A 27,141-nucleotide genomic window follows, 5' to 3' on the forward strand; every position below is an offset into this window, starting at 1 on the left:
CGGTTGCAATTGCAACCCCTGCAACCCTTTTAGTTACGCCCCTGACATATATGTATAAGCTCGCTAATGAGTAATCAACAAAAAGGGTAAGGAGGCATACATGAATAAGAGCAATTCAGAAAACAATTATGAATTAGGCAACAAGAGTGAGGGTCAAAACAAAAATTTCAGTTACATGGTCTCAGTACTTGGAATTAACATGCCATTTTTGTTATCTTACTGTATTTGTTTTTGATGTTCCCTAAGAAAAAGAAGAATTGTAGACATGGTGAGCTTTTTTGATAAGGATCTAGGACACATATGTAAAACACAATGCTTGCGGGCTGAATCTGCTCCACCAGGCCTTGTCATGTGGCCCTCGCACCCAGAATGTGGTGGAACTCCATTTCATCACCTCCGGCTGCTACCCTCCGCTCCCTTCGTTCACAAAAACACAGAAGCCTTCTCTGTTTACAAGGGACAGCTTTGCTCTACAGTGCCGCTCGGTGCTTCCGTGACCCCCTGGAGCTCTCTTCTCTTAGTATATCATGTCCAATGTGTGTATTATATTTGTGCCAAATACCTTAGTTACAGAGCCCCTCGGCGCTTCTGGGACCCGCCGGAGTGCTCTTCCGTGCTCTGGACACTGCAGAGGGGAGGGGATGAGATCCCCCGCTGACAGCTGGGAGAAGAGGAGGAGAGCAGCGGGAGATCAGCTGAGTGGCCAGCAGCACTGTACCAAAGGTATTTGACACAAATATAATAAAGAAACACACACACATTGGACATTATATTAAACAGTAATAGAGTGGATTCTAGAATTTTTCAAACACTTTAAACTAGGGCTTATTTTTGGGGTAGGGCTTATATTGCAGCCCTCTTTGAAAATCACAGTAGGCCTTTTTCTCAGGGTAGGTCTTATTTTCTGAGAAACATGGTATTTATATTCAATCAATATGCTTCCCAAAGGGCCCCTGTGCTTGTTAAAGCCAAGTGAAATACACAGTACTTCCGGGTATGGGACAGCATGTGACCCTCTCCTCTTCTACCCATGATAAAGCCCTGGATACCTAAACAGCTAACATTATTATGGCAGATTCTGGGATTATACAGGATTTTTTACTTGGTTCCAGATGGTAATCAAGGTGGTCCAAGAGCAGAGGTAAACCTGGCCATAAACTAGTAGAATTTTGCTAGAAAAATTAAAGTAGCAGGTCTACACCTCCCAAGACTGACAATAGTGCTATCCAAAGCTGCCCCCTTTGCTCCTTCATCCACATTGGGGGCACTCTAATACAGGAGGTGGTTGGAGAGCAGAGGTAAACCTGGCCATAAACTAGTAGTATTTTGCTAGAAAAATTAAAGTAGCAAGTCTACACCCCCCAAGACTGACAATAGTGCTATCCAAAGCTGCCCCCTTTGTTCCTTCAACCACATTGGGGGCACTCTAATACAGGAGGTGTGTTGCTGGTCAGTTCACCTGGTAAAAACAGAGGCGAAAAAGCCTAAAAAAGGAAACAAATGCAGCCACCACATCTAATGATTGGTAAGCTGCAATATATTACATTTTTGGTTTTGAAACCACTTTAATACATCATCTTACTGTTTCGTAAAATGCTGTTTTTCAATAGATGTGATTAAGGTAGCCCAGAGAATGTTATAAGAGAGTAAAATTGGAATATAACAAGCATCAAAGGGCATGCGGCTAGCAGAACTAAAAAAGCAGAACCACTGCCAAGGACTCGGTTTTCCAGGGACATATCTTCAAGGAAATCAGGGATAGTTGGCTGCAATCCTAGATGTGATTAGAGACAAAGTTAAAAGCACACAGTGTACAAGATCACAGGGAGATCACATTTATACTCCCGAGACAGCAAGGTTTTAACAGTAAATACAAAGAAAACAAAATAATGGGGTCCATGAACCCTTTCCAGGATGATACCAATCACAAATTAATCCTCCACTGGCTAAATGTAGCGGGATATCATCACTCATTTCCAAATGATTATACCATTATTCACCTGACACATATATCCATTAGCTTGTTGCCCTTGGACAATGCATAGTGGTATATCACTGCAAGAACAACAGAGACTCTGTCATAGGAAAATGTTCGCTAGAGTGCATCTATCTTGGCAGAGACAGCGATTTTCCAAAGCCTTTCAATGTAATCATCCAGCATACACATTAAGATTGTCACATGGTTCTGTTAAAATCTTTTCTCGGATATGCTTAGCTTATTGCAGGCCACACACAAACTCGGCTTGATTGCTATAAAGATCTGAGCATCACTTGTTGAAAGTGGGCAGTGTATGAGCTATAATCAATCGACAATGAGCATTGAAAAGAGATAAAAAGATTCATCTTTATCAGTAAAATATACAGTGCAAATAATGTTATGATCATTAAAGTAAAACAAAAAGCAACACTTTTTTTTTCTTTTTAGATTTTGGATACAATAAGCAAGTTTTTTAGAACTTTCCATCATTTTTTTTTTCATCTGTGTCTCATTGGGGAGATTTCCCTTTCACTTCCTGATCCATAGGCAAAACAGGAAGTGAAACCCATCTAAAGTGAGAAAATTCTGGTGACAACCCAAAATTTTGGGGATTTTCTTTCACTTTTGGTGATGGTAATAAACTGGTTGCAGAATATATACAATATTATGATATAATTATATATATATATATATATATACACACACACACACACCCACAACACGTAGGAAAGTCTAAAGCCTAGTACACACGCAACGATTATCGGCCGACCGATCGTCCGTCTTTTGTCCAGAGTGGTGTTTTGTTGGTTGGAATGTGCTCTAGACTGCACACAAATTTTCTCGCCCTACTTCAGAAGTGATGTCATGTGTTGGTTTGCTTTCTTTGTGTTCTTTCTTCTCTGAGCATGCCCAGTCTTGCTCATAAGATTTTTCCCTGTCGAAATCTGTACAGACTGCACGAAAATCAGCCGTTGTGTTGACGGCGGACAAAAATGTTATTGCCTGCACGCCAGGATTTTTTCGGCCGAAAAGTCGGAGTCGGTTGTCGGAAGCATCATACTAACAAGCCGAAAATCGGTCGTCGGACGAAAATTCCCTGCCGATTTTCGACGCGTGTGTACGAGGCTTAAGAATGGGCTAGTATTTGAACTTTCAAGTCAGCAGATCTGTACAGCCAGCACTGGCTTATGGCCAGTTTACATTAGAACGAGGTGCAGGAAAGGCACATTCTGTACACCTTTGTTGCACCACGTGGGAACACGCTGCCCTTGTGAGACACACATGGGTGCTATTAATTGCTAACAATACCCCTTACGCGTCTTGTAAGTGCAGGGCATTTGCAGCTACCAAACCGCATGGGCCTGCGGTACCATATGGTTTGGTGCGGCACGATTTGTAAAAGTAGTGCTTTGCACATTTCTGTGCGTTTGGCAGCCCATTCAGAAGAAGTTGATTGACTATCATGCACAGTTGCACCGGATTTTGCATTCTCCAGTTTTAGTAAATCAACCCCACTGTATATCAGGAGTATATTTACCCACAGTATTGGGATTAATATACTGATCCTGCTTATCTGTTTGGTTGATGTCAATACTAATGGCAGAAGGAACAGGATCTGATGTCAGAGTCACACTCACGTCCACGTGAAAGGGCGACCTTTTGATGTGAGACTTTAACCACATAACGACCGCTCACATTGCTGCTACTGCGGCAATGTGGCTCATTATCGTCCAGCGACGTAGACCCACGTCGCTGGACTCCTCCCCTTGTGGGCGGAGCGCGCGCGCCGCCGAGGGCTCGCTCCCGTTGTATTCAGTCACAGCGGGAGTCGGGCCAGGGGAGGTGCAGCGGTGATCGCCGCCGCTCTTCCCTGATCGTTGGGGAATCGAGTCTGGAGATCCGCCCGCTTGTGTAAACAAAGCGGGCGGATCTCCTAAGTGACAGGCAGGGTTAGATTGCAGGGTTCAGCATAGCTGAACCTGCGATCTGTCCTTATGTCACTCAGTCATCTCCCCCCCACACATGTCAGTAAGCACCAGGCATACATTAACCCCTCCCTCTCCAATAAAATTAACCCCTTCCCTGCCAGTGTCATTTTTACAGTAACAGTGCATATTTATAGCACTGATTACTGTAGTAATGTCACTGGTACCCCCAAAAGTGTCAAAAATGTCAGTCAAGGGTCCGATCTGTCCGCCGCAATGTCGCAGTCCCGCAAAAAAAATCGCAGATCACCGCCATTTGACAGAAATCTTTCCCTTAGTTAGTAAACGCAATAACTTTTGCGCAAACCAATCAAAATACGCTTATTGTGATTTTTTTTTTTACCAAACATAGGTAGCAGAAAACAAATTGGCCAAAAATGTAAAAAAATTTAGATTTTTATATTTTTGGGGGGGAATTTTCACAAAAAAATGTGAAAAATATTGTTATTTTTTCAAAATTTACGCTCTTTTTTTGTTTATAGCGTAAAAAGTAAAAATTGCACAGGTGATCAAATACCACCAAAAGAAAGCTCTATTTGTGGGAAAAAAAGGACGTAACTTTCGTTTGGGTATGGCGTCGCACGACCACGCAATTGTCAGTTAAAGTCGCACAGTGCCGAATCGCAAAAAGTGGCCTGGACGTAAGACAGCAAAATCCTCCGGTGGTAAAGTGGTTAAATGTTACTAAACCCATATCCAATAAAAAAAATGTAAAAAATTACATTTATTCATAAAAGGTACAAAAAATCGCAGCGCTTAAATAAAATAAAATTCAGCCATATTAAAGTGCATAAAATATATACAGTGTCTCAGTGATGGGTTATAACATACAATATAGCAATTGAAATTCAAAAAGTGTTCATTCAAATGTTCATAGGAAGTGTCCCAGTGCAATGGTATATCATAAAAGATCACACGTGTAGCTGTGTCCACCACCATATGAGTGAATTTCAAACTCACCAGAGCCAAATGCTGTCTATGTTATAGGACAGCAATAGGGGATAGCAATAGGGTATGTGACAATAAACCTCATGATCTCCTATTGTCACATACCCTATTGCTGTCCTATAACATAGACAGCATTTGGCTCTGGTGAGTTTGAAATTCACTCATGTGGTGGTGGACACAGCTACACGTGTGATCTTTTATGACATACCATTGCACTGGGACACTTCCTATGTACATTTAAATGAACACTTTTTGAATTTCAATTGCTATATTGTATGTTATAACTCATCACTGGGACACTGTATATATTTTATGCACTTTAATATGGCTGCATTTTATTTTATTTGAGCGCTGCGATTTTTTGTACCTTTGATGTTTTAGTGTGTGTATATTTTGCACTTTTTTGCTAGCACCTTTTTCACTCAAATTATTAGCGCTGATTCACATTCTTTTGTTTTTTCACATTTATTCATCAATTTAGGCCAATATGTTTTCTGCTACATATTTTTAGTAAAAAAAATCACAATAAGTGTATATTGATTGGTTTGCACAAAAGTTAAAGCCTCTACGAACTATGGGATAGATTTATGGAATTTTTTTTTTTTTTTTTTTTAACTAGTAATGGTGGCGATCAGTGACTTACAGTGGGACTGTGTGACTGTGCGGCGGACAAATTGAACACTACCTGAAACTTTTGAAACTTTTTATGAACCAGTGACACTAATACAGTGATCAATGCTAAAAATATGCACTGTCACTGTACTAATGACACTAGCTGGGAAGGGGTTAAAATCAGGGGCGATCAAAGGGTTACCTGTGTTCCTAGCTAGTGTTTGTGTGCTGTGGGAGGTGCTTTTACTAGGAGAAGGCATGGATTGGTGTCCCTTCTTTGCAGGAACACAGGATCAATGCCTTTTCTTTCTCACAGAACAGAGATCTGCTTTTTTACATAAGCAGATCACCGTTCTGGCTCTCTGACTAATGACACTAGTTGGGAAAGGGTTCAAATCAGGGGCAATCAAAGGGTTAACTGTGTGCCTAGCTAGTGTTTGTGTTCTGTGGGAGGTGCTTTTACTAGGAGAAGGCATAGATTTGTATCCCTGCTTTGCAGGAACACAGGATCAATGCATTTTCTTACTGACAAAACAGAGATCTGCTTTGTTTACATAGGCAGATCGCCATTCTGGCTCTCTGCCTAATGACACTAGCTGGGAAGGAGTTAAAATCAGGGGCGATCAAAGAATTAACTGTGAGCCTAGGCAGTGTTTGTGTGCTGTGGGAGGTGCTTTTACTAGGGGAAGGTATGGATTTGTGTCCCTGCTTTGCAGGAACACCGTATCAATGCCTTTTCTTACTGACAGAACAGAGATCTGCATTGTTTACATAGGCTGATCGCCGTTCCGGCTCTCGTCCTAATGATCGGCGGGTGCCGGCAGAACATTGAGTCTGCGGTACCCGCAGATCAGCTCCTGCTGTGTATAATCACAGCAGGGGCGGGCTGCTGCATGCACGCCCCAGACCTGGAAGTGCAGGATCACCTACTAGGCCTTGCCGCTGTATATGTAGGTTATATGGTCGGCAAGCTACCCTTGCTGACCTCCTTCTGAAAATCATAGTTGCTTGGCTCCAGTGGTTGTAATACTTTTCTGAACCAACATAACTGGGATTATATTTTCACTGGGAACATTCTTTCTCTAGGTATGTGATTTGAAGTGCTTTAAAGTCATCAAAGCCAAATAATTGGCATTCCCAGCAATGACAGCCTAAATTCAGTAAGGATTTCTGTTAACAACACCTTCCAACTGCAAAACTTTTTCCTTCTAGCAATGTAACTTTTCTTGTGCCCATTATGTTACAATTCTCTTTTGTAACACTTGTGTTTCCATAAACTTCTGTGTTTCAAATTTTTATTTTCCATGAAACATATTTTGATATAAATGTCAACATATCCCTTTGAATTACTTTAGAAATGATGGGAAAGACAAAATACCCTAAAAACAAAAGTTACCTGAAGTTACCTGAATGACTTTGTAAATTTTGGGTGTCAACACTTTTAGGGCGCATGGATGCATAGATGGTTGTTGGCATTTAAGGTGTGTTTTTAATGCACCTCAAATACAGGTTAGCAGACCCCCCATCTACTGCAAAGGTATAATGGGGAGGACAGTTCAGATCTTTCATTTGACTTGCTTTGCTTTATGTTTCTTTGGACGCAGCATGCCCACTTTAGATGCATTTTCATGGCATGCAAAGCAGGTAAAATGCTGCTTTTTGCTGCATTTTGCGTTCGGAAGCATGCTGCTTTGGGATGCAAAAACAATGCTCATCTGCACAAACCTGATTATCCTTCTCTCTTGGTGTATGTACTCAATGAGCAGCCCTATCCTAGAGAACAAAGACTTGCTATATACTCAATATTTAAAATACGTGGAAAGGATTCATTATAGTATAGTACATCTGTTACATATAAATTTATTCAGTATATCTCAGAGCACCATGAGACATTAAAAAACAATTCCTTACAATTTTTATTTTTATTCATGCTGCTGAGAAGTTGTATCCTTTTTATTTAAAGCTGCATAGATATAAGACTCTGTAGCTTTCTACACTCAGGAAATGATTTACCAAAGCTCATCTCAGAATGATCATTGCTTAAGTTTAAAAAACATTGTAACAATAATTTGGATGTTGGTGGACTTAGTGAAAACATTTTAATACAAATAAACATAATATTATTAAATTAAATTAGTTATTAGTTAACTGCTGCATGTCCAAAGACTATTTTCTTGATGACTTGTTTAGAATTAAGCCACAGTACACACCGGTGTGACTTGTCATGCGATTAGACAGGTCCAAACTGAATGACAAGTCGCACCTTATTGTCGGCAATGGAACTGTTCAAATAGGTGCGACTCAGGCTTTGCGGTGCTGCCCCAATATGAAAAAAAAAAAAGGTTTCTGCGATAATTTTGGGCTATTTTACCACTTAAGCCCCGGAAGATTTTACCCCCTTCCTGACCAGGGGGTATTTTGCGATTCGGCACTGCGTGAGTTTAACGGACAATTGCGCGGTCGTGCGACGCTGTAACTAAACGAATTTGACGTCCTTTTTTTCCCACAAACAGAGCTTTCTTTTAGTGGTATTTGATCACCTGTGCGATTTTTTGATCATGCACTATAAACAAAAAAAGAGCGTAAATTTTGCAAAAATAACAATATTTTTCACATTTTTTTATATGAAATTCCCCCCAAAAAAAAAGTAAAAATCAAATTTTTTTAACATTTTCGGCCAATTTGTTTTATGCTACATATGTTTGGTAAAAAAAATCACAAAAAGCATATTTTGATTGGTTTGCGCAAAATTTATCGCGTTTACTAACAAAAGGAAAGATTTTTGTCATTTTTGTTGTTTTTTTTTTTAACGCATAATGGCGGCGATCTGCAATTTTTTTTTGCGGGACTGCGACATTGAGGCGGCCAGATCGGACCCTTGACTGACATTTTTGACACTTTTGGGGTTACCAGTGACATTTCTACAGTAATCAGTGCTATACATATGCACTGTTACTGTAAAATGACACTGGTAGTGAAGGGGTTAACTTTTTTTTTGAGAGGGAGGGGTTGTGTGTGTCCCTAGGGGCGTGATTCTAACTGTGATTGGCTGTGGCTTGAGCTGTAGGAACAGTGATCAACGGTCCTACATAGTAGAACCTTATGATCACTGTTTCTACACAGGGGAGAATGACAGGCGGCTTGTTTACATCAGCTGCCTGCCTTTCTCCCTCTCTCCCCGACGATCGCGAGTGACCGACGATCGCGAGGTCACACACGCGGGGGGGGTCCGTGACCGTGCGGGAGCGCGCCTCCGGCGGCGCGCGCTCGCTCCCCAGAGCCTCACAGGCTAGTGACGTACCGGTATGTCACTTTGCCTGTGAGGGGCTGACTGCCGCAGTATATGTACTTGCGGCGGTCGGCAAGTGGTTAAGGTGTGACTTGCATAGACATCTGTGCATTAAGTCGCATGGATTTCAGCCAAGTTGCACCTGAATATGTACTAACCTTCGGCTTTGAAATCGTGTGACTTTGAGTGAAGTCGCACAATTTCAAAGTCGGATTCAGTGTGAACGGGGGCTTATCTAATAAAGGGAATAGTGTAGCTTTACAAGAAAAGTCACTGTAGAAATTTATGGGCAAATTATTTTCTATTGGGTTGGTGAAATTCTCGCGCTGTCACTTTATATGAATCCTAAATTCCTTTAAAGCTGCAGGTACTGTTATTGGTAACCTACACAATTCAGAAATGTATAACAGGGGGGAGTACCGCGCTTAAAAGGTGCTTAGTGCATGTTATTCATACATTTAATAATTTACTTTCAGTGCTTTCAAATGTTTAAAAAAATATAAATATTCTCCAGTGTATAAAATTATATAAATATTCTTCAGTGCATAAAATTTAAAAAAATTTTCATTAATAAATAAAATATTTCTTACAAGTGATGTAAATATGTGCTATAAACAATCCTTAAATATATCAAAATTTGTAAAACTGAAACATAAAAATAAAATGCCAGTGATAAATTATGTGCTTATAAGTTTCCAATAATTAAATAGTTCAAAAGTGAAAAAGTGCCAAAGTGTCCTTGTATATATAAATAAAATGGTGTATATTCAAACGCCTTTTCTTTCCCAAAATTCATGCAGGTGCTCTTCCATGCAGTGGCCACTAGGTGTCCTAAGCGCTCACCTCAATTGGCTTTATAACCAGCTTTGTATGGTATCATATGTAATCCTCCTTTTCTATGGTTGATGGGTCCGGTCACTAATTCTCACACTTATCCCTTTTAACGCGATATTCCAGGGGTTGTGTGTGGAGCCTTTGAATCTCCAAAATAAATGGGGCCACAATAGTGAGGTACCGTTTGGTGATTTTATTAAAAGAGATAAAAATAACAGACTCACATTTTCCTTCGTCTTTGCCAATGCATAACAATTGTAATGTCGCTACGTCACTTCCGGTTTGACGCCAAACCGGAAGTGACGTAGCGACATTACAATTGTTATGCATTGGCAAAGACGAAGGAAAATGTGAGTCTGTTATTTTTATCTCTTTTAATAAAATCACCAAACGGTACCTCACTATTGTGGCCCCATTTATTTTGGAGATTCAAAGGCTCCACACACAACCCCTGGAATATCGCGTTAAAAGGGATAAGTGTGAGAATTAGTGACCGGACCCATCAACCATAGAAAAGGAGGATTACATATGATACCATACAAAGCTGGTTATAAAGCCAATTGAGGTGAGCGCTTAGGACACCTAGTGGCCACTGCATGGAAGAGCACCTGCATGAATTTTGGGAAAGAAAAGGCGTTTGAATATACACCATTTTATTTATATATACAAGGACACTTTGGCACTTTTTCACTTTTGAACTATTTAATTATTGGAAACTTATAAGCACATAATTTATCACTGGCATTTTATTTTTATGTTTCAGTTTTACAAATTTTGATATATTTAAGGATTGTTTATAGCACATATTTACATCACTTGTAAGAAATATTTTATTTATTAATGAAAATTTTTTTAAATTTTATGCACTGAAGAATATTTATATAATTTTATACACTGGAGAATATTTATATTTTTTTAAACATTTGAAAGCACTGAAAGTAAATTATTAAATGTATGAATAACATGCACTAAGCACCTTTTAAGCGCGGTACTCCCCCCTGTTATAAATTATTTTCTATGATAAAGCTTAAAAAGCACACTCTGTCCCTAGAATTCAGTGACATTTGGTAGCTGGAGATGATTGCAGTACCTGAATTCACACTTGTTTCTGGCATGTGCAGAAACAGCTTTCAATTCACACCTTCCCAACTTTCCAATATTCTTCTTCTGCTCTGCTATTTTGTAACTATCCCTCTGTCACCAGGCATGTGTATCTACACTGAATTGTATATATTTGGATGACAAGGCATTAGAATGTACTGTAAGAAAAATAAACCAAATTGAGATACGGTAAGAGCAGAAACTTGCAGTTCATTACAGTCTTTTCTAAGGACACTGCTGGTCAACAGATAATGACTAAAGCAGCAACAGGAGCTTCTGGTATAGTATAGATCAGCCTTTGTCAACCTTCTGTTAACACAGAGGACCCCTTGAAATAAGTTTCCGATCTCAGGGAACCCCTGCTAATAATTACTATATTTATAACTCATGATACATTGGTGTGATGATCAGTGGGAAGAATAATCCTTACACTTGTGGTCATTGGGAAGAGCTAATAATGACTATATTTGCAACGCATGATACATTGATGTGATGATCAGTGGGAAGAATAATCCTTACACTTGTGATCATTGGGAAGAATTATCCCCTACAGATAACTAAAATGATCAATGGTGTCAGTGGGAGCTTATCTGGGAGGAAGAATGTGCTCATTGCTCAAGGAACCCATAGCAACCTCTGGAGGAACTCTAGGGTTCCATCATAGGCGTGCGCACAGGGTGTGCCGGATGTGCCTGGGCACACCCTAATCACCTAGGGCATATAGCATTATCGCTCTGTTTGCCAGTGAGGAGATGGGAAAGATCTCCCTCGGACCTGCTCTGCTCTATTTCACTTTGCCGGCAGGGAGAGTAATGTATCGGGGCCATGTACATGTAGGCAAACACATGCATGTGTATTTAAACTTTGGGGTGCACACCCTAATGCAATAGGCTGCACACACCTATGGGTTCCATGGAACCATGGTTGAGAAACACTGGTATAGATGCTAAGGATGCCTGGTTGTCCATAATAATTAGTTCAAAGTTAAAATTAATCTTACATTAAATTCATCTTGCATTAACCTCATAAATGTGTCATCGGTATGAAAAAAAATTACAAAAAATAACATAAATTATGAAAATCCATTTTTGCTTTGTGGCTTCTATTACCTTTTAACTTATAATAATCAATATTTTTTTATTATTATTACCCAATTATATATATGAACATACAACCCCTTTACTATAACCTGGTTGCCATAGTTGTCAAAATAGGTAATTTTGACAAATATGGCAACCAGGTTATAGTAAAGGGGTTGCATGTTCATCTATACAAGATTCCACCCCCAACAAATCTTCGGATGCATTTAGACCATAGTAATGAGAAGGACCCTACCTTGGCATAGCAGAAGGAGATGAGCAGGAGAGGGAGCAGGTACCCAAACACAAAGGTGCACACCACATAGATCCTCTTTTGCTTCAGATTTGGCCAGTGCTCCCAACAGAAGGTCAGATTGTTGCCTCTGTGTATCAATCGTTGGTTGTAGGCAACAGGAGAAGCCATGGCAATAGACAAGATCCAGATGAGGATTACTCCAAGCAGGGCATTTCTGGAGACACGGATGGTGGACGATCTTCTGGAGTGCACTATTGCCACATAACGATCAACAGACATAGCAGATAAGGTGAAGATGCTCACCAGCATGGACACAGTTAGGAAGTAGTGGATGAACTTGCAGATGAAAGCTCCCAGCACCCAAGTTGGCAGGACATAGACAGTTGACTGGAAAGGGATGCAGAAAAGTAGGTAGGCAAGGTCAGCGATGCTGAGGTTGAGGATGAAGATGTTGGTGGTGCTGCGGGGCTTCCCTGGTTTGTTTCTTGCCAGGACAGTAATGACCAAAGAGTTGCCCAAGACCCCTAGAGCGAATATGATGCAAAACACCACCAGGGTGATAATGTTATCAATGCCAATTTCTAAGAGGGGTTTGACTGATGACTGTTCAGCAGTGACATTGGTGTCCTGGGCGAGACCATCACTCTTATTGCCCACCTCAGCCAGGAAATCCATGTCTCAGAGTTGGCACTGATCTCTCTTTTCTCTTATTGATCTCTTTCCTTCAAAGATCTATTTCTGTGATGTCTTCTTCCTTTCAGGGATCTCTTAATGATCTGGTCTTTCTGTCAATGATCTCTTTTTTCCTTCAATGGTCTCTTCTTGCTTTAAATGATCTCTTCTTCTTCCCTTCAATGATCTTTTCTTTCTTTTAGCGATCTCTTCTCCCTTTCAATGATCGCTTCTTACTTTTAGCGATCTCTTCTCCCTGTCAATGATCTCTTCTTTGTTTAGTGATCTCTTCTCCCTCTTATTGATCTCTTTCTTTTAGTGATCTATTCTCCCTTCCAGTGATCTCTTCTTTGTTTAGTGATCTCTTCTCTCTTTTATTGAGCTCTTCTTTCTTTTAGCGATCTCTTCTCCCTTTCAACGATCTCTTCTTTGTTTAGTGATCTCTTCTTTCTTTTAGCGATCTCTTCTCCCTGTCAATGATCTCTTCTTTTACTGTTCTTTTCTTTCTTTCAGTGATCTCTTCTTACCTTCAGAGATCTCTTCTTTCCTTCATTGATCTCTTTCTCCCTTTAAAGATCTTTTCTTTTCTTCAGTTGCACAGTAGAAGTGAGATTAGATGCTGTCAGGTAGTCCCGGATTTGAGCAGAGTACCTAACAGGTGTCCGGGGGATGAGCAGGCAGGGAGCTCCAAGTAGAGGAGAAGTTTGGAAGAGCGATGAGCAGAGAAGGTGCCGCTAGCTGCTGCCTCCAGTATGACTGGCTTACTCTCTGCCTGGAGTCCTCACCTCTCTGTTCTATCAGCTGCGCATGGCAGAGAAACCGAGCCCTCTACTAGTTACAACACACAAACATAGCCAATTGTACAGGCTCAGCGCTCACACAGGGAAATGATACAGTCTCTTCCCAAGTACAGGCTATTCCTATGTACATTCCCTTCCTATGTACAGTCCCTTCCTAAGTACAGGCTATTCCTATGTACATTCCCTTCCTATGTACAGTCTCTTCCTATGTACAGTCTCTTCCTAAGTACAGGCTATTCCTATGTACATTCCCTTCCTATGTACAGTCTCTTCCTAAGTACAGGCTATTCCTATGTACATTCCCTTCCTATGTACAGTCTCTTCCTATGTACATTCCCTTCCTATGTACATTCTCTTCCTATGTACACTCCCTTCCTATGTACAGTCTCTTCCTATGTACAGTCTCTTCCTAAGTACAGGCTATTCCTATGTACAGTCCCTTCCTATGTACAGTCTCTTCCTATGTACAGTCTCTTCCTATGTACAGTCCCTTCCTATGTACAGTCCCTTCCTATGTACAGTCTCTTCCTAAGTACAGTCCCTTCCTATGTACAGTCCCTTCCTATGTACAGTCTCTTCCTAAGTACAGTCCCTTCCTATGTACAGTCCCTTCCTATGTACAGTCTCTTCCTAAGTACAGGCTATTCCTATGTACATTCCCTTCCTATGTACATCCCCTTCCTATGTACATTCCCTTTCTATGTACAGTCCCTTCCTATGTACAGTCCCTTCCTATGTACAGTCCCTTCCTATGTACAGTCTCTTCCTATGTACATTCCCTTTCTATGTACAGTCCCTTCCTATGTACATCCCCTTCCTATGTACAGTCTCTTCCTATGTACAGTCTCTTCCTATGTACAGTCTCTTCCTAAGTACAGGCTATTCCTATGTACAGTCTCTTCCTATGTACAGTCTCTTCCTATGTACATCCCCTTCCTATGTACATTCCCTTTCTATGTACAGTCCCTTCCTATGTACATCCCCTTCCTATGTACAGTCCCTTCCTAAGTACAGGCTATTCCTATGTACAGTCTCTTCCAAAGTACAGGCTATTTCTATGTACATTCCCTTTCTATGTACAGTCCCTTCCTATGTACAGTCTCTTCCTATGTACATCCCCTTCCTATGTACATTCCCTTTCTATGTACAGTCCCTTCCTATGTACATCCCCTTCCTATGTACAGTCTCTTCCTAAGTACAGGCTATTCCTATGTACATTCCCTTCCTATGTACATTCTCTTCCTATGTACACTCCCTTCCTATGTACAGTCTCTTCCTAAGTACAGCCCCTTCCTATGTACAGTCTCTTCCTATGTACAGTCTCTTCCTAAGTACAGCCCCTTCCTATGTACAGTCTCTTCCTATGTACAGTCTCTTCCTATGTACAGTCTCTTCCTATGTACAGTCCCTTCCTATGTACAGTCTCTTCCTATGTACATCCCCTTCCTATGTACATTCCCTTTCTATGTACAGTCCCTTCCTATGTACATCCCCTTCCTATGTACAGTCCCTTCCTAAGTACAGGCTATTCCTATGTACAGTCTCTTCCTAAGTACAGGCTATTTCTATGTACATTCCCTTCCTATGAACAGTCCCTTCCTATGTACATTCTCTTCCTATGTACACTCCCTTCCTATGTACAGTCTCTTCCTATGTACAGTCCCTTCCTATGTACAGTCTCTTCCTAAGTACAGTCTCTTCCTAAGTACAGTCTCTTCCTATGTACAGTCTCTTCCTAAGTACAGTCTCTTCCTATGTACAGTCTCTTCCTATGTACATTCCCTTCCTATGTACATTCCCTTCCTATGTACAGTCTCTTCCTATGTACATTCACTTTCTATGTACATTCCCTTCCTATGTACATTCCCTTTCTATGTACAGTCCCTTCCTATGTACAGTCTCTTCCTAAGTACAGGTTATTCCTATGTACATTCCCTTCCTATGTACAGTCCCTTCCTATGTACATTCTCTTCCTAAGTACAGGCTATTCCTATGTACATCCCCTACCTATGTACAGTCTCTTCCTAAGTACAGGCTATTCCTATGTACATTCCCTTCCTATGTACAGTCTCTTCCTATGTACAGTCCCTTCCTATGTACAGTCGCTTCCTATGTACAGGCTATTCCTATGTACAGGCTATTCCTATGTACAGTCCCTCCCTATGTACATCCCCTTCCTATGTACAGTCTCTTCCTAAGTACAGGCTATTCCTATGTACATTCCCTTCCTATGTACAGTCCCTTCCTATGTACAGTCTCTTCCTATGTACAGTCTCTTCCTATGTACAGTCTCTTCCTATGTACAGGCTATTCCTATGTACAGTCCCTTCCTATGTACATCCCCTTCCTATGTACAGTCTCTTCCTATGTACAGGCTATTCCTATGTACAGTCCCTTCCTATGTATATCCCCTTCCTATGTACAGTCTCTTCCTAAGTACAGGCTATTCCTATGTACATTCCCTTCCTATGTACAGTCCCTTCCTACGTACAGTCTCTTCCTATGTACAGTCTCTTCCTTAGTACAGGCTATTCCTATGTACAGTCCCTTCCTATGTACAGTCCCTTCCTATGTACAGTCTCTTCCTTAGTACAGGCTATTCCTATGTACATTCCCTTCCTATGTACAGTCTCTTCCTAAGTACAGGCTATTCCTATGTACAGTCTCTTCCTAAGTACAGGCTATTCCTATGTACAGTCTCTTCCTAAGTACAGGCTATTCCTATGTACAGTCTCTTCCTATGTACAGTCCCTTCCTATGTACAGTCTCTTCCTTAGTACAGGCTATTCCTATGTACATTCCCTTCCTATGTACAGTCTCTTCCTAAGTACAGGCTATTCCTATGTACAGTCTCTTCCTAAGTGCAGGCTATTCCTATGTACAGTCTCTTCCTAAGTACAGGCTATTCCTATGTACAGTCTCTTCCTCAGTACAGGCTATTTCTATGTACATTCCCTTCCTATGTACAGTCCCTTCTTATGTACAGTCTCTTCCTTAGTACAGGCTATTCCTATGTACATTCCCTTCCTATGTACAGTCTCTTCCTAAGTACAGGCTATTCCTATGTACTGTCTCTTCCTAAGTGCAGGCTATTCCTATGTACAGTCTCTTCCTAAGTACAAGCTATTCCTATGTACAGTCTCTTCCTAAGTGCAGAGAATTCCTATGTACATTCCCTTCCTATGTACAGTCCCTTCCTATGTACAGCCTCTTCCTAAGTACAGGCTATTCCTATCTACAGTCCCTTCCTATGTACAGTCTCTTCCTAAGTATAGGCTATTCCTATGTACATCCCCTTCCTAAGTACAGTCTATTCCTATGTACAGTCTCTTCCTAAGTACAGGCTATTCCTATGTACAGTCTCTTCCTAAGTGCAGGCTATTCCTACATTCCCTTCCTATGTACAGTCCCTTCCTATGTACAGTCTCTTCCTAAGTACATGCTATTCCTATGTACATCCCCTTCCTATGTACAGTCTCTTCCTATGTACAGCCTCTTCCTAAGTACAGGCTATTCCTATCTACAGTCCCTTCCTATGTACAGTCTCTTCCTAAGTACAGGCTATTGTACATTCCCTTCCTATGTACAGTCCCTTCCTATGTACATTCCCTTCCTATGTACAGTCTCTTCCTATGTACAGTCTCTTCCTATGTACATTCCCTTCCTATGTACAGTCTCTTCCTATGTACAGTCTCTTCCTATGTACAGCCTCTTCCTAAGTACAGGCTATTCCTATGTACAGTCTCTTCCTATGTACAGTCTCTTCCTAAGTACAGGCTATTCCTATGTACAGTCCCTTCCTATGTACAGTCTCTTCCTATGTACAGTCTCTTCCTATGTACAGCCTCTTCCTAAGTACAGGCTATTCCTATCTACAGTCCCTTCCTATGTACAGTCTCTTCCTAAGTACAGGCTATTGTACATTCCCTTCCTATGTACAGTCCCTTCCTATGTACAGTCCCTTCCTATGTACAGTCTCTTCCTATGTATCAGCCTCATGCCTCTTCTTATTTCTCTGATTTACACCAATGCAGAATCAGCAGGGATGATTTTCCTGGCAATGTTATCAATGGGATAACAGCTAGGAGAATAATAGAATAATAGCATTCAATGGGTTAAAGTTATTCTACCAGGATAAAAAATGTGGGAAATGTCATTTACTGTCTATGAATGTGCAGTGGTATTTTGGCAAAATTGATTGCGTTGTTAAATTACCCGTTTCGCCAACTGTGAAAGTTCGCCGAAGAGGAAACTGAATTTTGTACATTAAAATGGTTCTAAAGCCTACATTTTTTTTCTTTACCTTTATGCTTTCTTTGCATTAGAGTGATACTAAACACACAGTAGGGGTTGATTTACTAAAACTGGAAAATGCAAAATCTCATGCAGCTGTTCATGGTGGCCAATTAGCTTCTAACTTCAGCTTGTTCAATCAACTCCTTCACGATTACGATATAGCCCCACTTTGCCCCCCCCCCCCCAGCGGATGCAGCTGATCACAGATCGGGTTAAAGAGCCAATCATGGCAGCTCTTTACCACGTGATCAGCTGTGTTCAATCATGTAGACAGGATTGTCTGGTTATCAGAAATCCTCCCCTCACACTGACAGTGCATAAGGAGAGCCGAAAACCAGAAAATCCACACAGGGGACATTTGCACTGACAATCAGTGCAGCCCCAACAGTGCCCCCCTATGCTGCCAGTATGTGCCAATCAGTGCCCACCAGTGCTACCAATCAGTGCCCATCAGCGATGCCTGTCAGTGCTTATCAGTGTCACCTATCAGTGCCCATAAGTGCCATCAGTGCTGCCTCATCAGTGCTGTATTTCAGTGCCCATCAGTGTCACCTATCAGTGCCCATCAGTGCTGCCTCATCAGTGTCCAGCAGTGCCACCTCATCAGTGCTCATAAGTGCTGCCTATCAGTGATGCCTATCAGTGCCACCCATCAGTGCCATCAGTGCTGTCTAGCAGTGCAGCCTCATCAGTGCCCATTAGTGCTTCTTTATCAATGCCCATCAATGCCGCCTTATCAGTGACTATCAGTGCAGACTCATCAGTGCACATCAGTGAAGGAGAAAAAATACTTATTTACAAAATTGTATAACAGAAACTATGAAAAACTCATTTTTTTTTTTCAAAATTGTTGGCCTTTTTTCATTTGTTAAGCAAAAAATAAAATCCCCAGTGGGGATTAAATACCCCCAAAAGAAAGCTCTGTCTGAAAAAAATAATAAAGATTTTGTTTGGGTACAGTGTTGCATAACCACGCATTTGTCATTCAAAGAGCGACAGTGCTGAAAGCTAAAATTTGGCTTGGACAGGAACGGGGTGAAAGTGCCCAGTGGGCAAGTGGTTAAGTTTTGACCAAAAAAAAAAAAAAATGGTTTCTTTGCAGAGCTGCACCAGATTTCACACTCTCTTGTTTTAGTAAATCAACCCCACTGCTTAATTTATCATGCCCCTTCTATTTCTGGTTGCACTCTAATTATTTTAATAAAAACAAACAAACAAACAAACAAACAAGTACCTTTTTCCTGCTCAATATACAGCTGTCATATGACTCAGAACTTTCCCAGCCTGTCTGTAGGGAAACATAAGCAGGAGGAGCTTCTAGGCCTCTGCTGCTGATCATATGTTAAAAAAAAAAAAAAAAAAAAAAAAAAAAAAAAAACAGCCTTTAGAATACAGAGTAAAAATAAATGACTAATATCAATAAATTGTCATACAAATATATATTTGAAATCAACTCTCTATTATTTTTTTGGCAATACCATGGACAGATTTCTACCAGTCATAGGCTGTGTCACGCCTCTCCAGTCTGTGTCTTAGAATAAGAGGGAGGTGGAGCCTCCATCAATCTACATGTAATATTCCACCCGCATTGTGTTTAGCTGGTTAGTGGGCATGGAGGAGGAGGGAGGGGGTGCGCTGTTATTTACCACTGTGTAGATGCCCACATGTGTGACTCTATAGTCACATGGGCTGCTCAGATGTTATCGGGAGGAAATCCTCAGCATAGAAACTCACTGAAAACTGAGCACAGCTTCCAACACTGCTCTGCAACATCCCTAGCTGCATTCGGGACTTGGACAGAAGGGGGAGATAGAGAGCAGCAGGATTAGCCAGCTTTTTTACAGGATACAGAAAATGAATCTCATAGTGACTGAGGGAGTATGAACAGCATGTAATACAGCCTTTATTGATACTATTTTATGATGTGGGTTTAGAGACACTTTAAAGTAAAAAAAAAAAATCCTTCTGTGTAACAGGTGTCCCCCCCTCCCCCCATACTTACTTGTGCCCATTCCTGATCGAGCAACGTGCATAAGGCCCCTTTCACATGAACGATCTGATCAGATCCGCCTGTCAGTTTTTTAGGCGGACCTGATCGGATCCTCCATGCATCCCTATGGGGCAGCGGATGTCAGCGGAGACACCCGCTGCTATCCGATTCTTATCCTGTCCGTGAAATCCGGACGGATGGAAACCCTATTTTCCATTCGTCCAGCGAATCAGATGGGATCAGATGAGAACGGACAGGCGGTCCGTTCTCATCCAATTCCCCCGTAGAGGACTGCGAGTATCTGACTGTTCCGTCTCCGCGCACAGAGTGGAGATGGAGCTGTCACCTGCCTGCTCAGCGGGGATCGGCGGATCAATCCTCACTGAGTAGAGAACAGACCGCATCATGTGAAAGGACCCTAAGGCTCCTTTCACACTATCCGTCCGTCGGACAGATTCCGTTTATCTCAGCGGGGGATCGATCCGCCGATCCCCCGCTGAGCAGGAGGATGACAGCTGTGTCTCCGCGCTGTGTGCGGAGACACAGCTGTCAGTTCCCCATGCATCTCTATGGGGGAAATCGGATGGGAACGGACTGTCGGTCCGTTCTCATCCGATCCGCTGGATGGATGGAAAATAGGGTTGCATGGGGGGGCCGTTCAGATCCGCCAAAAAAACGGACAGGCGAATCTGAACGCTCCGCCTGTGTGAAAGGGCCCTTTAGAGTCAAGGCTTTCCCCTCTCTGTTTCTCCTCTCTGGGCAGATTAATTGCAGCAGGATCCATTGGCCCCAGCTGCTGTCAATCAAATGCTGTGGCTAGGGAGTTTGGTGGACGGGTAAGCCGCTTGGTCTGTGTCAATAGACGCAGACAGGGCAGCTTGGGAGTGAGCTGTCTATGGAGGAGAAGGAGGAGGAACCAGGAGCAATGGCACGGGACCCCAGAAGCAGAGGATAGAGGCTGCTCTGTTCAAAGCTATTGCATAGAGCAGGTAAGTAGAATATGTTTATTATTTTTTTGGAATCATTTTTAATTTTTGGAGGGGGAGGGGTGTGAGGCTGGAACAACGCTTTAAGTCGAATTTGTTTGTGAGTCTGAACAGGTACACTTTTTAAGTGTAGCCCCAGCCAAAATAATAATTTTTACGTTTTTGGATAGCTTAGGGAATGGTTAACAACCCTGTATGATTTGTTTTGCTGTCTGTACCCCTGTTCAGAAGATTTTATCTCACTTTATGTCCCTATGACAACTGGATTTTGAAAATTTTGGGTTGTTGTGGAAACAGGGATTAGTGATAAAGCTTCAGTGGAGACAACTTTTTCCCATGAGAACTCTGAAAGGAGTGAATTTCCCTTCCTAGGGCTAGATTTCCTTTCCCTTCCTTTTGTCTCCCTCTGTAAATAGGACTCATTTGTAAGTCGGATGTTTGTAACCCGGGGACCACCTGTACAACAACTACTTGAGCTTAGCTTCTGAGACAGTGTCTTTCGCAGTAAAATACAGGGTAGGTCTAGGTACACAGGTGAACAGCTGAAGGGATCTTTGAGCTGACACCACAGGTGGGCATCTGGAGGAACCCCAGGTGGGTAGCTGGAGATGCATAGCTACCCAACTTGAATAGCAGTCGCTGCAGTTGCCGAGTATTTTATAGAAGCCGGTCCTCACTTCAGGACCATAAACCTGTCTGCAGATCACATGCCCAGCCACCTCTACCTTCTCAGAGGGGGTTCCTGAGAGAGGGAAATAGGGAAACCTATGTCCCCTGGACTTCTCCAGGAGACCAGGGGCTTGTTGGAACCCAGGAGATTGTGGGAAAAGGAGGTAAAGGTGCCCACACCTGCATATAAGCATGGTAAGTAAAGGGGGAGTTTACTATACTTAGGTGAAATTTGCTTTTATTTATTTTTTTTTATTTCATTTTTGAATAGATTTTTTTCTCCTTTGGGTGTATTCTAGAAGGATTTTTATTTTTCTTAACTTCTGCTTTGTGTGTATTTGCTTGTCACTTGTCTACTGCTGCTTTCATTTTTATTTTGTTTCATTTATTTTTCATTTTTATTTTTTCACTGTCTGTTCTTACTGTAAAAAAAAAACAATAATAAAAATAATAATTGCACTGATGAGGGGCCATTTCTAGGAACAAGAATAGGTCTAGGATACTTGAAAGGAGCTTCTTTAACCGCTTGCCGACCGCCTCACGAACATATACTGCGGCGGTCAGCCCCTCACAGGCAGAGTGACGTATCGGTACGTCACTAGCCTGGGAGGGTCTGGGGAGCGAGCGCGCGTCGCCGGCGGCGCGCTCCCGCTCCCGCGTGGTCACGCGTCCCCCGCGCATGTGACCGGCGGACCCTCTGCGATCGTCGGGGGAGAGGGAGAAAGGCAGGCAGCTTGTGTAAACAAGCTGCCTGTCAGTTCTCCCTGTGTAGAGACACTGATCATACGGTTCTACTATGTAGAACCATTGATCAGTGTAACTACACCTCAAGCCACAGCCAATCACAGTTAGAATCACGCCCCTAGGGACACACACAGCCCCTCCCTCTCAAATAAAGTTAACCCCTTCACTGCCAGTGTATTTTTACAGTAACAGTGCATATATATAGCACTGATTACTGTAGAAATGTCACTGGTAACCCCAAAAGTGTCAAAAATGTCAGTCAAGGGTCCAATCTGTCCGCCGCAATGTCGCAGTACCGCAAAAAAATCGCAGATCGCCGCCATTACGCGTTAAAAAAAAAACAACAAAAATGACAAAAATCTTTCCCTTTGTTAGTAAACGCGATAACTTTTGCGCAAACCAATCAAAATACGCTTTTTGCGATTTTTTTTACCAAACATATGTAGCATAAAACAAATTGGCCGAAAATTTTAAAAAATTTTGATTTTTACTTTTTTTTGGGGGGGAATTTCATATAAAAAAATATGAAAAATATTGTTATTTTTGCAAAATTGACGCTCTTTTTTTGTTTATAGCGCGTGATCAAAAAATCGCACAGGTGATCAAATACCGCCAAAAGAAAGCTCTATTTGTGGGAAAAAAAGGACGTCAAATTCGTTTAGGTACAGCGTCGCACGACCGCGCAATTGTCCGTTAAAGTCACGCAGTGCCGAATCGCAAAATACCCCCTGGTCGGAATGGGGGTAAAATCTTCCGGGGCTTAAGTGGTTAACCCTAAGAAGCCATTTAAAATCTGTTTTGCCCATGAAGCTAAAAATTTGCTTAAAAAGAAGATTTAACATAATCTTTTTTTTTTAAATATTTCGCAGTGTATGAGTTTTCCTTGTGGGTGTATTCAGGGAAGTTGCACTTGTTTTTCTTATATTCTTTGCGTATATTTGTGCACTGTTGCATTCATTTTTTAATTTTACTTTTTTATTCAATGTTTTTTCTTTATATAAAAAAAAAAAAAAAAAAAACGGCTAATGAAGGGCCACTCCTTGGCACAAAAATAGGTCCAGGATAGTTAAAAGGGGCTTCAGAAGCAATTTAAATTCAATTTGAAAAACCGCCCTTATATTGCCTCCTCCATTTGTTAAAATGGCAAAATATCATTGAAATATCTTAATTTTCACCAAAAGTATTATCAGTTTTGCTCATTCCTTTAGCTGACCTAACTTTTGGAGAATGTTCCCTCGCTGTTTTGCTGGTCTATTGCATCAGAGCTTTCTGTGTTACAGGCCTGAGTTAGAATAGAGATAAGAAATGATGACACTTTTCTAACACTCATTGTCAAAATTCTTCATGTCTGTGACTCAAAAAGTATTAAAGCGGCAGCATCCTTTAAAAAAACAAAAAAAACTTGCAAGACAAGTATAATGTGCTAGTATGCATTGCACGAGTTTAAATCAGTATTTTTTTGTCAGAGAATTAGTTTTAACCGCCAAACAATATACATTTTTTTTTTTTTAGCAGAGACAAACTATGGTACTTAAAAATCTCCATAGGTGACACTTTAAATGCCTTTACAGGTTACCTGTTTAGAGTTATAGGGAAGGTCTAGTGCTAGAATGATTGCTCATGCTCTAAAGTTTTCAGCAATACCTCACATGTGTGGTGTGAACACTATTTACATATGCGTGCGTGACTTACGTACGTATGTGGCTTTTGCATGTGAGCACAGACGGATGGGGGTGCTTTCATTTTTTTTTCTTATTTGTGTTATTTTTTAATTTTAGGCTTCTTTCACACGGCCGCTCCGTGTGAAAGGTCCGCTGCTGGACTTTTTTTTTTTTTTTTCCACAGAGCGGATGACATTTCTGTCATCCGCTCCGTGTGCCCGCATATCATCCCATCCGTTTGCGGATGATATGCGGACATAATGTAAGTATATGGCATTGCGGATGTCAGCGGATGACACCGCTGACATCCGATTTTCCTTCCTTTCCGCTTTTTACACGGATGAAAAAATAGGGTTCTGTTCCATTGGTAAAAACGGAACAGAACTGAAAGGAGGAAAATCGGATGTCAGGGGATGGTATTCCGCTGACCTCCGCAGTGCCATTCACTTACATTATGTCCGCAAATCATCCGCAAACGGATGGGATGATTTGCGGACACACGGAGCGGCCGTGTGAAAGGATCCTTACACTGCCCCTTTTTTTTTTTTTTTTGATCACTTTTATTTCCATTACAAGAAATGTAAACATCCCTTGTAATAGAAATAAGGATGACAGGTCCTCTTTATGGAGAAACAAATGTACTTTCGGTCTCAACCAGAATTGATATCATGATGTGGCTCCAGTGGGGGCATCCCATCTCCCCACTTCAGAAACCGTTCTGAGTGGTTCATGAGAAAGCCAGCCGCAAAAAAAACGATACTAAAGTTATGCTGATATTTTCAGTCATAATTCCAGGAAACCACTTGCAAATCACAACGTATATACAATATACGTATTGTGGTCGGCAAGTGTTTGATATTCAAAGCAAACTCCCCCATCCAGCCATGTCACTGTGCTTTTTTTTTTTTTTTTGAGAAATCACATTGAAAAATACCCCTCTAGCATTTCTGGCTGTGGCCATCTTTCGTAAGGGCAAATGATTCATGTAGCATTTACTTCCTGGTATCTATTTGCCCTTAGCTCAAGCATGCATGCAGGAAAGTGTGCTTACCTGAGAAAACCCCTCCCCCTCTCCTCCCCTCATGAAGACTCCTGAGTTACTTAGAAAGTAACCCAGTTGTTGACCCTGCTGAAGACTCCTGGGATGTGTGACATCATTTCCCTCGGCAAGAAACCAGGAAGTAACTGAAGAAATGTAAAAAAAGAAAGTTTAAAATAAGTAGATATGATATACTTTCCTATCTATATACTAATGCTAGCAGCATGAGGAATAAGGGCCAGTTCGCACCATAGAAACGCAGTCTCGATGCTTCCAGATGCTTTCTGCATGTGCGTTTTTGATGCCTTTTTGATGCGTTCCAGTGTGTTTTTCATGCATTTTTGGTGCGTTTTTGATGCGGTCCATTGCTCCCCCCCCTTTTTTTTTCTTAACCTTAAGGGCTGGTTCACACCACAAAAACACACTCCAGATCTGTTCCAGATGCATTTCTGCATGTGAATTTTTGATGCGTTTCCGGATACATTCCAGATGCTTTTTTCTTCTTTTTCCTGTTTTTTTTAATGTGCTGGGGTACTGTGCGTTGTTGATGCATTTTTGATGCATTTTACTGCATTCCAGAACAGTCCAGTGCAGGAAAAATGCAGGATGTTCTATTTTTTTTTCTGGACCTGGAAAGCCCTAAAACTGACCACACTGGTGTGAATTATGCCATTGGAAACCATATAACCTACTTTCCATGCATTTTTAACCACTTAAGCCCCGGAAGATTTTACCCCCTTCCTGACCAGGGCCTATTTTGCATTTCGGTACTGCGTGACTTTAACGGACAATTGTGCGGTTGTGCGACGCTGTACCTAAACTAATTTGACGTCCTTTTTTTCCCACAAACAGAGCTTTCTTTTGGTGGTATTTGATCACCTGTGCGATTTTTTGATCATGTGCTATAAACAATGAAATAAGTGTCAATTTTGCAAAAATAGCAATATTTTTCACATTTTTTTATATGAAATTCCCCCCAAAAAATATGTAAAAATCAAAATTTTTTTACATTTTCGGCCAATTTGTTTTATGCTACATATGTTTGGTAAAAAAATTGCAAAAGCGTATTTTGATTGGTTTGCGCAAAAGTTATCGCGTTTTCTAACAGAGGGAAAGATTTTTGTCATTTTTGTTGTTTTTTTTTTTAACGAGTAATGGCGGCGATCTGCGATTTTTTTGCGGTACTGCAACATTGTGGCGGACAGATCGGACCCTTGACTGACATTTTTGACACTTTTGGGGTTACCAGTGACATTTCTACAGTAATCAGTGCTATACATATGCACTGTTACTGTAAAATTACACTGGCAGTGAAGGGGTTAACTTTTTTTGAGAGGGAGGGGCTGTGTGTGTCCCTAGGGGCGTGATTCTAACTGTGATTGGCTGTGGCTTGAGGTGTAGGAACAGTGATCAACGGTCCTACATAGTAGAACAGTATGATCATTGTTTCTACACAGGGGAGAATGACAGGCAGCTTGTTTACATCAGCCGCCTGCCTTTCTCCCTCTCTCCCCGACGAGTGATGTCCGCCGGTCACACGCGCGGGGGGGGGGGGGGTCCGTGACCATGCGGGAGCGCGCCTCTGGGGGCGCGCGCGCGCTCCCTAGACCCTCACAGGCTAGCGACGTAGATCTACGTCACTCATAGAAATGCAGTCCGGATGTGTTCCGGGTGCTTTTCTGCATGCACATTTTGACATGTCTTTGATTCATTCCAGTGCGTATTTTATGTGGTGCGGTGCATGTTTCCACCCTCTTTTTTCTCAACAAGGGTCAGTTCACACCATAGAAACGCAGACTAAATGCATTCCGGATGATTTTCTTCATGCGTGTTTTTGATGCATTTTTGATGTGTTTTTAGTGAGCTTTTTATGCAGTCCAGTGCATTTTGTTCCCATCTTTTTTCTTCACCTTAGATAAGGACATGTTTATTTCAGTGCCTTTTTGGTCCATTTGGGTGTGTTCTGGTGCGTTTTTGATGAATTTTACCACATTCCAGTACTGTTCAGTGCAGACAAAATGCAGCTTGTTCTACTTTTTTTTCTAGAACTGGAACTCACTGAAACTGACCGCACTGGTGTGAACTATGCCATTGGAAACCATATGACCTACTTTCTATGCGTTTTTGATGCTGAAAAAAACGCACTGAACTGCATGTGGTGTGAACTGGCCCTAAAAAAACTTGTGTGTTTCAGTGCATTTT

General features: G+C 41.5%; 1 protein-coding gene across 1 annotated transcript in view; it reads right to left on the reverse strand.

Annotated features, from left to right (window-relative positions):
• GALR1 (galanin receptor 1) overlaps positions 1–12,794 on the reverse strand; it is a 379,108-nt gene extending 366,314 nt beyond the window's left edge. Inside the window, exon 1 of the mRNA XM_082258481.1 lies at positions 12,083–12,794. Coding sequence (XP_082114607.1) covers positions 12,083–12,757 — 675 coding nt within the window. The 5' untranslated portion in view covers positions 12,758–12,794. The remainder of the gene's footprint in view (positions 1–12,082) is intronic.
• Positions 12,795–27,141: the final 14,347 nt, after the last annotated feature.

The sequence above is a fragment of the Pelophylax lessonae genome (assembly GCF_965119305.1).
Source record: "Pelophylax lessonae genome assembly, chromosome: 5".
In the NCBI taxonomy this organism is placed as follows: Eukaryota; Metazoa; Chordata; class Amphibia; order Anura; family Ranidae; genus Pelophylax; species Pelophylax lessonae.